Source organism: Wyeomyia smithii, chromosome 3 (assembly GCF_029784165.1).
Source record: "Wyeomyia smithii strain HCP4-BCI-WySm-NY-G18 chromosome 3, ASM2978416v1, whole genome shotgun sequence".
Taxonomy (NCBI): Eukaryota; Metazoa; Arthropoda; class Insecta; order Diptera; family Culicidae; genus Wyeomyia; species Wyeomyia smithii.
This window is the reverse complement of record NC_073696.1, coordinates 50,023,711-50,039,456: the sequence shown is the minus strand read 5'-3', so window position 1 is coordinate 50,039,456 and position 15,746 is coordinate 50,023,711. Positions and strand designations below refer to the sequence as shown.

Below are 15,746 nucleotides of genomic sequence, written 5' to 3'. Positions count from 1 at the left end.
TTTGTAATCATTAATACCATATATACATAAAATGATAACTTTAACCCATTGGAACCTGTGCAAAGTTTCAGCCAAATCGAAAATGATAACTAAGAAAACATATTGAAATTGGAATGTTTTCCATGGAATTGCTCAGATGCGCCTCCATCAAGCATTCTACAACCAAGTGCCTCCATCGAAGAGTTGTGGAAGCTTTTTTCAATGGAGACGCGAGGTTAGTTAAACTCTTGATGAAGACGTATCTGATACATTCAATGACACTTAAGATTTGAAAACTTTTAAAATTGTAGAATTGTCTGTGGCTCTGTTCAACATGTAACTATTCATGAATTTTATATAAGCTTTTATGGGTAATTGAGTTGCAAATTATTACAAAAAAACGGTGATTCCTCTAACTCTAACACTCTTGTAATTTATAATACTATGACTAATTCATTTAATTTCACTAACTTTCATCAACTTTAACCTAAAAATAAGCAAAATTCGAATCGGGGTATGATACACTATGAGGCTCTGCAGAAGATTGCTTGACAACTTAGGATATGTACCATTGTTTTTGATTTTATTCCTGCTAGGGCATATTAGCCTTTTGCATTGAAGCATAAAATTAGATCCACCTGCTATTCGGTCGCAGCTCTCTATTTACTGTGGTGCCTCTAGCGGCGGTTACGAGAAACCAATGATAATATCGCTAACACTGAATCGCGCTGATCACAGCAACCGCAGAAGTGGAACGATTGACAAGCAGATTGAAAGTCTGCAAAGCAGTTCAGGCGAATCCTGGAATCACCCTGCGCGATTTGGCTAAAAAGTTCTCGGCATCATGCAGCATTGTTCGACGAATCTGTCGGCGTGAAGACCTGCGGTCGTTTCACGCCAGCAAACATCCAGACAGGACCCTTAAGCAGAATCTTGTTACAAAACGCCGCGCGAGGATGCTGTATGAGAAAGTCTTGACCAAATTCGACGGCTCCATTTCAATGGACGATGAGACATATGTAAAAATGGATTTCGCGCAGCTCCCAGGACAAAAATTCTATATGTTCAAACGCTAAGGTTATACCGCCAAGCGGTTTAAATTCGTATTTGCTGACAAATTCGCCTGGGAGCTGATAGTGTGGCAGGGGATCTGCAGATTAGGCAAAAAACAAGGTTTTCAACACCGGATCAACCATGCCATGCCAGGTGTTCAAGGAACAGTGCCTCCAGAAGCAGATTTTGCCGTTCATCCAATCACATGACGGTCCGGTGAAGTTCTGGCCTGACTTGGCCACCTGCACTACAGCCGGGAAGTCATGGATTGGTACAAGGAGAATGGAATTGATATCATCGAAAAAGCTATCAACTGCCCAGATTTTCGTCCAATTGAAAAATATTGGGCGATTATCAGGAGCAAGTTGAAGAAAAGTGTCAAAACGATAAAAAAAACAGCTGATTTTCAAAGATGGTGGAAGAAAATGGCGGATCGAGTTGACATTTTCACTGTGTAAAAGATGATGGGCGGTTTGAAACAAAAGTTGAGAAAGTCAGCATTCAATTCGCCACAGAAGAGAACACACATCTTCACAAAGACTCGGTAAATTTGTTAATTAACTTTCCGAATAAATTTTTGCGCTTACTGCCTGTTGTCGATGGCATGAAAAGATCTTCCTAATGGTTTTACATACATATTCAGTTTTTTTGCGCGCCATAAAGGCGCAATCATTATCGATTTGCACAAAATATTCTTGGCGGCAGCGGAGTGAATGGAACGTATTGACGGGGGCAGAGTGGCGCCACAGAACACAGGTTAAGTTTCAATTAACTTTAATGAGTTGGCTGAAAAGAAATGAGCCCTACAGAAAGAAACAAAATTTTGAATAATTATAATTGGAGCGAAGCTCCGGTATATCGAAATGCGAAAAATACATGTTAAGGTCTGGTTATTGTTATGAAGTTTCTTTACATTGCTTTAATTTTATTTTATGGAAGTACAACAGCGCAAGCATCTTGAAATAATCGTTAAGAGCGAACGAACCAATAACAGATTTTAGCTACTGAAGGCTCCGAGTCGCGAAGGTGCAAAACCTATTTCAATCATCAACCTCCAAGGAAAAGACTCCGGACTTAAGGACCGGCAGTCGGTGACGACTTTGGGGTTAAATCTACTAATCGCCTCCGAATGAAGAATTTAATTTCACTAATATAAATATCAAAAGTGCGGCTGCGGTTGAGTCTCGGCTTATGAGAATCTTTTCGCTTCCGAAAACATATAGTTGTCTGGGTTTCATCTCGGTTCCAAAATGGTTTCGTTATGGAATTTCGTATTTAGAAAGAGGTGATTTTTTGAGAAACTTCTTTTTAAATAGAGATTCTAGTTTATTTTTTTACCTAAATAAACTTAAGAGTCGGGCTCATGACCAGTAGCATTAACCGAGATTTCCCGAAAATCATCCGGAGTCAAACAATCTTTGGAATTTTTTGTTCCTTTTTGTAAAAGCTTAAGCCGGGTATCGACAATATAGCTTGGCTCACGTATCTTTGTTTTAAGATTACTATCAATTATACTCACCGACAATGGTAGCAAAGATGAGCACCCCGGCAAGAAAGTCAGCCACTACGAACAGATACTCGGCGTCATTTTCCGGCGTTGGCGTCTCCCCGATCGTGGTCAACGTAAGCGTGGACCAGTAGAAACTGTAGATGTACTGACGGGAGAGGGTGAGATTCTTCGCCCCGTTAATGTTGTACACCCAGTTGTCCGAGCTGAACCCGAGTGCGTAGCTTATTGCGAAATAAAGACACGCATTCCAATGGATTAATACTAGAATAGCTAACACGACCTACATTAGCATCGGTAGCAGGGAGAAAAAAAACAGGAAATTTGATATTAATTATTTTAGCTGGTAGCGTTCGTGGGCCAATAATTGTACGACACTTACCTTACATATCCTAAACGCATTCGGGTAACCGGTCGCCGTCTCGGTCCGGTCAAACCATTCCCACATTCTTGGAAGACGCAGTAATCTATTAATCCTAACTATAATTGGACAGGGTAGTCGGGTCGCGGTACAGGAACTGGGCGCCCACCAAATGTACGCCAGGTCGGTGGGCAGCATCGAAACCACGTCCAGCCACCAGCGCTGCTTGGAGAAGTAATGTTTCCGCAGCTTGGATGCGTCACGTACCAGCAAGCCCTGCTCCAGGTACCCTGCGAAACGGGAAATGAAAAGGATGAACCGAAATTAAAATCCTCAGCGGCACAAGTGAATTAAATTGTCGGCACAGAATTAGGCTTCCTGCCGTCTGTGAAAGGACGACACAGGCGTCTTCGCGCGCAGAATCATTCCCGACGAAGAGGTCAGTGCCTGTTGCTAGCGTCGTACGTTGGGGACCCTACCAACCGGAACCAACAATGTTCGCTCTAACTGCTGGACCCGACTACTGGTGTTGAATAAATGAATAATTATTCGTTCGAAGACGCACGCCAAGAGGGAGAAACAAATCTCCGCAATTAGCTAGAAGCGAAATAAATTAATGTTTGCTAGCAGCGCGATTCACCTCGCCGGGCGGCGATGCTGATGATGATGATGATGATGACAATATTGCGATACGTGAGGGGATTTGCGGAAAAACGATCAAATGACTAGTGCACCCGAGTGAGAGGGGTGGTTTGAACTGTAACAGACGCTCTCGATTTGTCGATGGAGTGAATTGAACTTGGCTCAATAAGAACTGGGTCTATTTTTATATTACGCCTGCCTTTTTTGTACGCTTAGAGAGTGACAAACTCGTGTTTTTACACTATTGATAACCGTTCTGACATATGATTTCCCTAAATTGTTAGGGGATACAGCTTTCGGAATAAGTTGCTCACTTATTCTATGAATAAGCTAATGTTTTTAGTAGAAACAGAACAAGGAACCTGCCATTTGATAATATCCCTCATCAATGATTCATTTCGACATGTCTCAGAGTCTACAAGTAATAAATTATTCAACGCAAACAGAGCGAGATTATTTTGCTGGGCTTTCACGAAGCCAAGTGACTCCAAAAGACAATATTTTCAATCAATTAACTCAATTTTATTACAGCGATAAAGTTTTCAGCTATAGTAGGAGATAATTTTCTTATTGCTGTTCGTCCAGAAAAAATAAATCAATCATCTAGCCATAATCATTCGATTCAACTTTACTAATTAAAAGAAAACTTAAATGCTCTAGTCTTCGTTTTGCGGAGTGGACATTTCTACCTTTTTTCAGTCATCTTCTCCTTCACCTAATCAGCACTCAGCTGCTAAGCTGACAAGGTATGCCAATAGTCAGTGTCTATTATAACGTAACGACACTCTTCTAAATCTCTCAAGATGGAAATCGATCCTTGTCGAAAAGAATTTTTTCTATCTAGGTACCACAGATGAACCTTTTTCATGTGGTGGGCGTACAAGTTGGAATGGCAAAATTTGATGCAGGATATCGGTCTGTGTTATACTGTTCAAAATTGTCATCTCTATTTCAATGTGATGTGTTTCGTTTTTTTTTTCTGGATAAATGGGAATTGGAAAGTATGTTTTATTGTTAGATACGCAATTCTAACAGAAAGTGCTAGTCAAGTTTAGCACATCTCATTGTAATGAAATAGTTGTGGCGTTTTTTTTTCAGTTGCTGAAAATGTCTACTTTTGGGCCAAATAATTAACAGTTGTGGAAAATATTACCTTTCTCATTTAATTAAAAACAGCGGCTGAAGCGCATCAAGAGTTAAAGAAAAGCTTACAGAAATACTGCTCTAAGTGAAACAACATGCCGTCATTGGTTTCTTCACTTTAAAGACAATAATTTCGATGTTGACGACTGTCCGCGTAAAGAACGACTAAAAGCCTTCGAAGACGCTAAATTGGATGAATCGCTCAATGTGAATCCATGCCAAACACAGGACTTGGACTTGGACTTGGACTTGGACTTGGACTTGGACTTGGACTTGGACTTGGACTTGGACTTGGACTTGGACTTGGACTTGGACTTGGACTTGGACTTGGACTTGGACTTGGACTTGGACTTGGACTTGGACTTGGACTTGGACTTGGACTTGGACTTGGACTTGGACTTGGACTTGGACTTGGATCTGGACTTGGACTTGGACTTGGACTAGGACTTGGACTTGGACTTGGACTTGGACTTGGACTTGGACTTGGACTTGGACTTGGACTTGGACTTGGACTTGGACTTGGACTTGGACTTGGACTTGGACTTGGACTTGGACTTGGACTTGGACTTGGACTTGGACTTGGATTTGGACTTGGACTTGGATTTAGATTAGGACTTCGATTTAGATTTAAATATAAATTTCGGACTTCAATTTGGCCCTGGTTTTGGACTTCGATTTGGATAGATTTTGGATTAAAAGTTGGACTCCGACTTAAACTTCGATTTGGACCTAGTTTTGGACTTCGATTTAGACTGTGATTTAAACTTCGATTTAGACTTCGATTGGGACTTCGATTTGAATCTCATTATGGACTTCGATTTGGACCTCGTTCTGAACTTCGATTTTGACCTAAATTTAGACTTCGATTTGGACTTCAAATTAGACTTCGATTCGGACTTCGATTTGGTCTGCGATTTAGATCGCGTTTTGGACTTCGATTTAGATCGCGTTTTGGACTTTGAATTGGACCTTGTTCAGGACTTCGATTTGGACTGTGATTTAGACTTCAATTTGAACATCAATTTGAATTTTAATTTGGATTTCAGTTTGGACTTCGATTAGAACTTCAATTTGAACCTTGTTTTGGACTTCGATTTGGACTGTGATTTTCATTTCAATTTGGACTTCATTTTGGATTTCATTTTGAATTAAAAGTTGGACTTCGATTTGAACTTCGATTTGGACCTAGTTTTAGACTTGGATTTGGACTGTGATTTGAACTTCGATTTGGACTTCGAATTAGACTTCGATTTGGATCTCGTTCTGGACTTCGATTTAGACTTTAATTTGAATTTTAATTTGAACTTTGATTTAAACTTCAATTCGGATTTCAATTTGGATTTCAAGTTGGACTTCAATTTTAACTTCGATGTGGATCTAGTTTTAGACTTCAATTTGGAGTGTGATTTAGACTTCAATTTGGACTTAGAATTAGACTTCGATTTAGATCGCGTTTTGGACTTTGATTTGGACCTTGTTCTGGACTTCGATTTGGACTGTGATTTAGACTTTAATTTGGACTTCAATTTGAGGTCTACGTAGGATTTCGATTTGAACTTCGATTTGAATCTAGTGTTGGACTTCGATTTGAATCTAGTTTTGGACCTCGATTTGGACTGTGATTCGGTTATCGATTTGGACTTAAATTTGGACCTCGATTTGGATTTGGATTTGGACTTTAATTTGAAATTTTGATTTTAACTTAGATTTGGACTTCGTTTTGGACTTTGATTTGGACTGCGATTTGGACTTCGATTTAGACTTTGGTTTGGACTTCGATGTAGTCTTCGATCTGGACTTCGATTTGGACTTCAACTTGGACTTGGACTTTGGACTTTGATTCGGACTTCGATTTGGACTTTGATTTGGACTTCGATTTGGGCTTTGATTTGGACTTCGATTTCGACTTTGGTTTGGACTTCGATGTAGACTTCGATTTGGACTTCAACTTGCACTTCGTTTCCGACTTCGACTTGGACCTTGATTTGGGCTTTGAATTGGACTTCAAATTGGACAATGATTTGAACTTCGATTTGGACTTTGCTTTAGACTTCGATTTGGACTTCAATTTGGACTTTGATTTGGACTTCGACTTGGATTTCGATTTGGACTTCGATTAGGAATTCAATTTGGACTTCGATTTGAACTTCAACTTGGACCTAGATTTAGATTTAGCTTTGGACTTCAATTTGGACACGATTGAGATTTCGTTTTGGACTTCGATGTGGATTCGGATTTTGATTTGGATTTTTTTTTTGCTTTGATTTGTATAGCGGTTTAGACCTTGTTTTGGACCTCGATTTGGGCTTCGTTTCGCTTTTCGCTTTAGACTTCCATTGGGATTACAATTCGGACTTTTATTTGAACTGCGATTTGAACTATGATTTGGGCTTCGGTTTGGAATTCGATTTGGACTTTGATTTGAACTACGATTTGGGCTTCGAAGTGGACTTCGATTTCGATTTGGACTTCGATTTTTACTTTGATTTGGATTTTGGTTTAGACTTCGATTTGGACTTTAATGTTGATTTTAATTTCGATTTGAACTTTGATTTGGACTTCAATTTGGACCTAAATTTAAATTGAGATTTGGACTTCGATTTGGACTATGATTGAGACTTTGATTTGAACTTCAATCTAGACTTCGATTTAGTTTTCTGTTTACACTATGATTTAGACTCCAACTTGGACTTTGATTTGGGCTTCGAATTGGACTTTGATTTGGACTTCGATTTTAACTTCAATTTGGACCTCGATTTGGATTTAGATTTGGTCTGCGATTGAGATTTGGATTTTAACTTCAATTGAGACTTCGTTTTGGACATCCATTTGGATTTCGATTCGGATTTCTTTTTGGACTTTGCTACAGTCTATTGCATCACAAAGTCTCTATAAGATGGTTCTATTCAGCGGATTTCGAAAAGTGGAAGTCTGCGGTTTTCACGTACGCTAAACGTGACCAAATTGGTCCGCGCAGATTATATATATAATTTTTTTTAAAGATCAAGTGATCCTGGGTGAAGGATCTCTCTGAGGATCAATACGATGTTCTAAAACTGGATGGAGTGCCATGTCACTGATCAAATCGGATGGTTGGTGGTACACATAAAGTTTTGGTTGAAAGAGTCGTGGCTCCCTAAAGATCCGGATCGTAACTCGTTGAATTTTTCGATTGGGGCGTATTTTGTAGCACAAACCTGCAAAACATCCTATCCTAGTTTGAAGACTTTGAAGCCTGTCAGCGCTCGTGGTTGTCGATACCGGAGGATTGCGTTCGAAAGACATGTTCTGCTTCCGACGTTGTCAGGGAGAATGTCGTTGATAAAAATGGAGGACACAAATCGAGCAAATTTGTTTCAAAGAACCTGATAGAGATAGCTGAACTTGAGAATGTTATTATCATTACTTAAAATTGTTGAAAATGGTATTTGGGAAAGTACATTAAATTTTCGCACCCTGTAAAACTTTTAAATATCAGGAATCCAAAAATGATCATTTAAGAAAATCGGAGCATAATAGGTAAAGTTGTTACATTATGAAGATTTGTTTCCGAAACCGTATTGCATCTCCGAAAAACTTGTTTATGTATTAGTATCATTTTCCTTTTTTTTATGCCAAAACATACCTGTGGTTAGTTTGCCGTGCATTACTCAAGAACAAAAACAAGTCAACACTGAAAATTTAACCCCTGAAAACGTCTAAAAAAATCTTTTTGAAAAGTGAACAGCTCCTCTATTTTTTTCCATATCATCGGAGTAAGATTGTTTCTAAAAACAAAAAGCCTTAAAACAAAAACGCTATTGCGACTCACTTTCTTTTTTTGTAACATCTTTATCAAATTAGGAGGAAGTGTTTCGCGTTCACCGATTACTCAGAAACTGATTATCTTTGATTCATGCCTAAGTTTTGTGTTCTACTGATTGACATCCGAGCCGTGGGTCGTTAGGGACAGAACCCAATTTTCCCAATCCTGCTTGTCGCTTCAGTTCTTCCTGTCTCGGCATGCGAAACGTTCAGGTAATAAGCAAGGTGCTAAAGAGGATAAACGAAAAAAGAGCAATATGTGCGTGTAAAAGCTGCTCCAGTTGAGCACGTAATCTTTCCAACTCGACTTCACTTTATTTTTTGAATGAACTTCCGCGAAGGTTGCTGCCTCCTGGGCCATAGATTTACGGGTGTGCTGGCTGTGAATGGCATTTTTCGCTTTCCTTCCAGTGCACGTTGCAGTCGTACTAAAAGGAAACGGTTCGTTTGTTTGGTGATGGTAACAAGTTTAAAGTGGAAGTGTCAACCGTGACGGAACAGCCGCTTCAGCCTCTCACGTTTGGTTGGATTCGGGAAGAGGAAATTTGGTTTATGTAAAGAGAAAGTTTGCGACGTTGAAGAAGTTCTCCGGGGAAAATCGAAGGTCCCTTCACAAGGTTAGGGAAATTTTTTAATATCGCAAAGAAAATAACAAACAATATAACATGCTCGATAAAGTATTATTCTAATGGATTATCAACGGTTGTTTTTCTTGCTAATCCAAGCACTTTATGTAATAAATGGCGCAAAGTAGTTTTCGGAAACGTGGATCGATATTTTTACTAGCGAAGTTCAAAATTGGTATAGCCATCAATCTATCAAATTCCACCACGGTATTGATTTTTTTCATGGATTAATCTCACAAACGAAACGAAAAGCCGCTGTATTTCCGAATACACCCTACTTTATCTACAGGATAAATTTAGCCTGTTGCGTGTGGGAAGCTTCAGGTTTATCTCCAAATTGCAAGAAAGCGTAACCGTAGATGAAAAGAAAAATACGAGCTATTTGCTATTTCGCTGCTGTCCATCAAGCAAGAAAAAGAACAAATTAGTCGCAATTCAGCAGCATGCTGTCGAATTAATTACAACCATCCTCTGACGGACTACCGACAGAAGCTGTTATCCCGGTTGCGTGATGCCCTGCTATCGGTTGTGGCCAGTTTCGGTTTGTATAACATGCAACCTCTCTCAGCGGGGCGGACGCAATTCATGGAAAACCCAAACAAAGTCAGAAATCGTTAGTTTGACACATCGTTGGATATTGGCCAAGCCGCAGTCCGAACAAATAGAATACTGTAGGCCTAATCGATGGGAGCAGCAACATTAGCCATGCCCCAATAGGCATTGAGAAATCTCGGGGCGATAATTTTCACTGCAGTTTGTTCTGTGCCAACGTAAAGTTTGGAACTGTGCCCAGAGTGATGGTAAACGGTTTCATTCCATTCAGTTGAATTTGTTTTCAATACATTAAAGTTCTAGCTGTGCGGTCGCCATTCAACTTTTACGATGTTCAGCTAATGTGGAAGTTATTCCGCCTGTTTCGGTCCCGGAAAGTTATTGGCTACTCAACACTCGTAAAAAACTCGTGCGGAGGGCTATACATTCTGATTCAAGGGGGACATTCTTGCGTACCGAGCTATTTTCGCCGCCAGCATAAATCCGTTTTAGGATGCTGGAATATTTTTATGTTCGTGGAAATACGTCTTCTTCTGATAAGAGTAGCTTTTGGCACTTACGTGCGAAAGGAAAGCGGCTTGCCAAACTTCGAGTCCCACCTATGCGGGATTTGCAGAATCGATTTGTACCTTATGAAAAAACACTTTTTTCTATGTTTTCTATTGTGCTTAAAAGACATGTTTAAAAAGGATTTTTAAACTTCTCTTAGCTTGAATAAACTTTAAATAAACTTTGTTGGATGAACTTTACTGCATTCTATGGTCAGTTCTTAAACGACATTAAACTTCCGTCTTGCTGAAAACTTCATACAACTGATTCAACTTCAACTGATGGGATTCGAAATATTTTCATCTCTATTAAATGAACCCAGGCTGCCACAACTAAAAGTTTTATTCAAATGCGACTTCAGGTAATGTATTTATGTATCTTCTATTTATTTGATGTTTGCATTTAAATGAGCCAATCATTTGAAAAATGAATGAGTACATACGCGTTTGAAACATTTTCCTTAGTTTTCCATAATTCAACTATCAATCTACAATAAGTGGTGAAATATCTGAAGAAGAAGCCTGTGGCCTGCGCCTGATTAAATCATTTTCAATCTAAATCGTCAGGCGATAGGGACGTTGTTAACCTTTTCTCTGAATTAAAAATCATCTGTTTCGTTTTCGAGCATTTTGTCTACTCGAATGCTTTCGTTTTGTCTTCTATTTTGCATTTGCATCAGATACATCCAGCAACACTCTCCGCTTGTCCTTGCATAAGTCAAAAAGCACACCCAATGCCTGGGCGTCTACAAGTAGAAATGAAGCTGCTCGAAGAGGAAAAAAATGTGGGAGCAAGCTTTGCGGGCATAGGCAGTGTTGCCAGGAAGCGCTGGAAAGGGAAACGACGAAGAATGCTCTTCGTTGACTGGAGAAAAGAAGGCTCTTTTGAAGAAGGAGGCCAACATCCGGAAGAGAATATGTTTCAGGTGAAGCAGCAGCACGATTCCAATTAAAAAATGTTTGACATGTTGAATGAGATTCATTTTTATGTATTTGATACCGAATCGTAATCCGGGTGAATCGACCAAATACCGGAACTGAACAACCGGTTTTAAGTATTTATCACTCGAATCCTGCCTGTACAAAATCGATTCCGTCAAACCCGCTCGGACTGCCGAATCAAATCGATCAAGCGTAAAGCATTTCGAGGATGTCAGGCTACCACAAACTCTTCCTAGCGTTTCAATACTGATAGATATCTCCGAAAGGCCTATCGCTGACATCAGAGGTTACGCCAGGAATTTCGTGGCCATCTAGATAACAACCGGTCACTCTTAGAGTTACGATTTCATCGGAACTATGGTTTGCAATATTCTCGCTAATCGATTTCCCAGGAAACGGGAAAGAAAAATCGCATTTCCTGGGAATTCCCGGGAACCGGGAACGGACAAATTTTTTTAGCAAAATGAGATTTTAAATGAAGTTCATCAGTAAAAGGTAACAAAAAATTGTTTAAAATTTGAATCTCAATTCGCATGAGAAACAAAAAAAAAAACAAATGAAATACAAAACATATTCAAGTTAACATCAAAAATTCGTGATCGATTTTTGTAGCATATATTTGCAGAAGAGGAGAATTAAGGGTCTTCTAGTGGCCAAAAAATCGCTTCAGATCCGCTGACAATTTTCCGTTAAGCTCAAAAATGTTATTTCCTTCTGTAAAACTTTGCTCAAGCCTGCTGAATCACCGCTGATGTTCAATTTCTAGAAATCACCGATTAGAGCTTTTGCTACACTTAATTGAAAACTGGTGTCCAACTCTTTCAGTTTGTTGAAGAGAAAACTGAGTGTTAGGCAGGCATTGGATGCGGAAAATATTCGCTATATTCAGTACGGACTTTTTTGGCAAAATATTTTTCACACTACAGTAAATATTTACTGTTTACATGAGCGGTAGCAAACCTATTCGCTACTGTTTTTTTTTATTTAAATATATTTGTTATCACAATGACGATATTTTTTTAAAATAAACTGCATCTCAAATCTAATTTCCATTGGGAGAACAACATTTCAAACCCTTTTGGAGTTTATATCATTATTGGTTAGAACGTAAGATTCCGAGCAAGAATTTTGGTTAATTAACTACGTTATTTCGCCGTTCGGTGGTATTCTGTGACCGAGACAAACCGGAAGGAAACGATAGAATACTAAATAATCAGTTCAATACGACTCAAAATAAGTCAGTCTCAGAGCATTTGAATGCTTACTAATTAACATGCAAAGATGATTTGTACATTGAAATACTATACTGACTTTGAGTTTTATTAAATTATTTATTTCAGGTCGCACCAGTTGGACGTATTTAATTTTGCATAAGAAACTATAGTGAATCTTACAAACTCGGGAATCCCGGGATCCCAGGGTCCCGGGAATTTTGTACTATCGTACTAGGCAAAGTCTGAATCCAAATCGACCCAACTGGATCCGTCAGATCCACCTTGTCCCATAATACCGCTTCCATCGCCGAACGTTCTTCGACCGGGGGACTTAATGCAAGTAAAATGGCAGCCAGACAGATAATGGGCAAGGAACTACCATATATCCCTGGCAATCTGGAAGATTGGCCGATATTCGTATATAAAGGGTGTCCACGATGAAATTGCCACACCATGAAATTGCTCTAACTTTTTAACCGTTGGGTAGAATTTAATGAAAATTTGGGTGGATTTAGTTCATAGTGCATTATTTACATCCTGCAAGTTTTAAAGTTCTGTGATCAAAACTCGCGGAAATGGAGTCGAAAGAACAGCTCGTGCGTGATAAAATCTTGCGCATTCATCACGAGAACAAGGATCTCTCGCATCGTTCCATCGCTAAAACGTTGGGAATCGCGAATTCCACGGTGTAGCGAGTGAATAAGCGATTCGAGGAACGGTTGACGATCGGAAGCCCAGAAGTGAAGGAAAAAGTATTCCGTACAACACCAAAAATCACAACCGCGTAGTTGGGGCCTTCAACCGAAACCCGAACGTCTCAGTTCGGGATATGGCTAAGAAGCTGCACCTGAGCCGAAGTTTTGTCCAAAAGGCCAAAACTAAGGCTGGGCTCCGAACGTTCAAGGTACAAAAGGCCCCGAATCGCGACGAAAAGCAGAACAAGTCCGCCAAAACCCGTGCCAGGAAGTTGTACCTCAGCATGCTGACGAAAGTTGAATGCTGCATCATGGACGACGAAACATGTGTGGAGGCCGGCTTCAAACAGATCCCCGGCAACCTGTTTTTCACGGCCAAGGATAAGTTCAGCGTTCCGGAGCATGTCCGCACTCAGAAGATGTCCAATGTTGCGAAGAAATTCCTGGTTTGGCAAGCCATCTGCACGTGCGGGAAGCGGAGTGCACCTTTCGTGACCCAGGACACGATGAACGGACAGGTGTACATGAAAGAGTGCCTTCAGAAGCGGGTGCTTCCTCTCTTGAAGGCCCACAACGTCCCAACAATCTTCTGGCCGGATTTGGCCTCATGCCACTACTCCAAGGACGTGCTGAAGTGGTATGCGGACAATAAGGTCAATTTCGTGCCAAAAATGTTCAACCCTCCCAACACTCCGGAGCTCCGCCCCATCGAAAAGTACTGGGCGATTATGAAGCAGCACCTTCTTAAACAACCTAAGGTAGTGAAGACAGTCGTGGAACTGAAGAAAGTATGGGTTTACATGCAAAAAACGGTTGATTCACAGGTTGTGCACAATCTTATGGCCAGGGTTAAAGCCAAGGTGCGGGCATTTGCGTATGGACTGTGAATAAAATACGAGTAAAATGGTAAAATGAAGTTTAATAGTTATTTTTCATTCCCTGAAAATTCGATGGCAATCGGATGAAAACTCGAATTTTGCGAATCAATTTTGTGTGTGGCAATTTCATCGTGGACACCCGTTACGCATTGAAGCATACGAACAAGTCACCAACACCATGCGTACACTGTACGGCAGATCGAAACTCCTGATACGATTACTCATAGAACTTCAACACCAAGGCGCGATAGACTCAAAATGGTAAAGGAGTTCGGATTAACCGTTCAAAATCTCGTGGTTCATCTATGAGGCGGTGAATCAGTGTACACTGTAGTGTACTTCTGCATATTCTCAGAGTGATTCACCCCTCATGTTTCTCTCAGATGTGGGGTGAGCTGGAAGTGTGTTTGTCTCTCTGTAAGTGATTGAGACACTTTGTAGTGCAGAAAGAAGCAGTTGCGATGAAAGCATTGCTACACGCAGGCACATACTGAAAGGGAAGTTCGCGGTGAATTATTTCTCCGCTATTTCCACATACTGAGGAGAATGACAAGTATGTTTGACACATTTCGAGCAGTTTTTTATTCTTCCTTTGAAAATCAAAAAAACAACGATAAACATTTTTAACCAACCACGTTTTGCTCATAAAAAATTACACTCTTTCAGCTGATACATAAAAATCAGGAAACCGTGTAGAACTTTAGGACCCAACCCAATTGACCCAATCACTGATCGCTGAAAGTATTGGTCCTCTGCCATCTCTCTGGACCTAACAATCCAGATTAACAACTTAACGATCAATTTAGAAACCTAATTGCGCTGGACGACACCGGGGTCACCGGACGATACGAGATGGCAGTCTGACGTCCTCTTCCACTAGAGCGCACGCTCGCGAAGGACCCCCAACTACAATCGTCACGCAAACAAAGCAACCGAAGCAGAATTAGCGATGGCCGACAAAAAGCGCAAGTGGTTGCTTCTGCTAGAAATCACCGTAAATCAAAAGAAAGCGGATACGGTAAAGGAACTGGGGGCAATATGCCCACGTTAAAAAGAATTTGTCATTACATGCCCGTTGACGCGAAATGTTTTTTACCGAACATGCTTGTCTTGAAGCATAAAAATCTATAAAATACGTTGAGATAGTGAAATTTAAAAAGGTCTTCAAAATTTTGTTTTCAATTTCGTTAGAGGTAATATACGCATATGTGTGTCCGAAACGTCCCACAACAAAAGCTCAGAATAGGATTTGGCTGCTAAGTGATTTGTGCTACAGCAGTATACGAGAATCTCAACACAAAGGAGGAAAAAGAAGAAGCCAACAGTTGACAGCGAGTTGTGTCGCTGTGCTGAGTGATCACACACCCGGCTCGCTGCTGGTGGCTGTTTGGAGCTGCTGTATTGGTGCTGCTGGCTGTAACGGCTGCAGCTTCGACCGTTCGGACAACCAACCCTGCTGAAAGGAGAAGTAAAGAGGTACGTGTTCTGTCGGCGCTAGTGCGCTAGATTTAGCGCGATGGATGTAGATCCCTCGCCTCCCGTGCCACCATCCCCGAACCCCTCCGACCCTGTCCCTCCTGCCAACCCTTCCTCTGTTAATTCTCCAGTCCCCCCTCGCCCCAGGCTTTACCCGGACGGATCTCAGGGCAGCTTTACTGTTTTCTTTCTGCCAAAAGCAGGACCGAAATCGAAACCGTTAAACATCCTGCAGATTTCGAAAGACCTGACGGAGGGGTACAAGGCCGTGACCGAAATCTCCAAGGTCAGACCCAACAAGCTCCGTGTCGTGGTCAGCGACCTGG

The 15,746-nt window shown here is 40.7% G+C and overlaps 1 protein-coding gene across 5 annotated transcripts in view; it reads right to left on the bottom strand.

Annotated features, from left to right (window-relative positions):
* LOC129731536 (cyclic nucleotide-gated cation channel subunit A) overlaps nt 1–15,746 on the bottom strand; it is a 295,263-nt gene that overhangs the window by 46,325 nt on the left and 233,192 nt on the right. For all 5 annotated transcript variants that reach the window (XM_055691617.1, XM_055691619.1, XM_055691618.1 and 2 more), the window contains 2 exons: nt 2,922–3,190; nt 2,552–2,822 (listed from right to left, as the gene is read on the bottom strand). In XM_055691617.1, the coding sequence (XP_055547592.1) occupies nt 2,552–2,822; nt 2,922–3,190 (540 nt within the window). The remainder of the gene's footprint in view (nt 1–2,551; nt 2,823–2,921; nt 3,191–15,746) is intronic.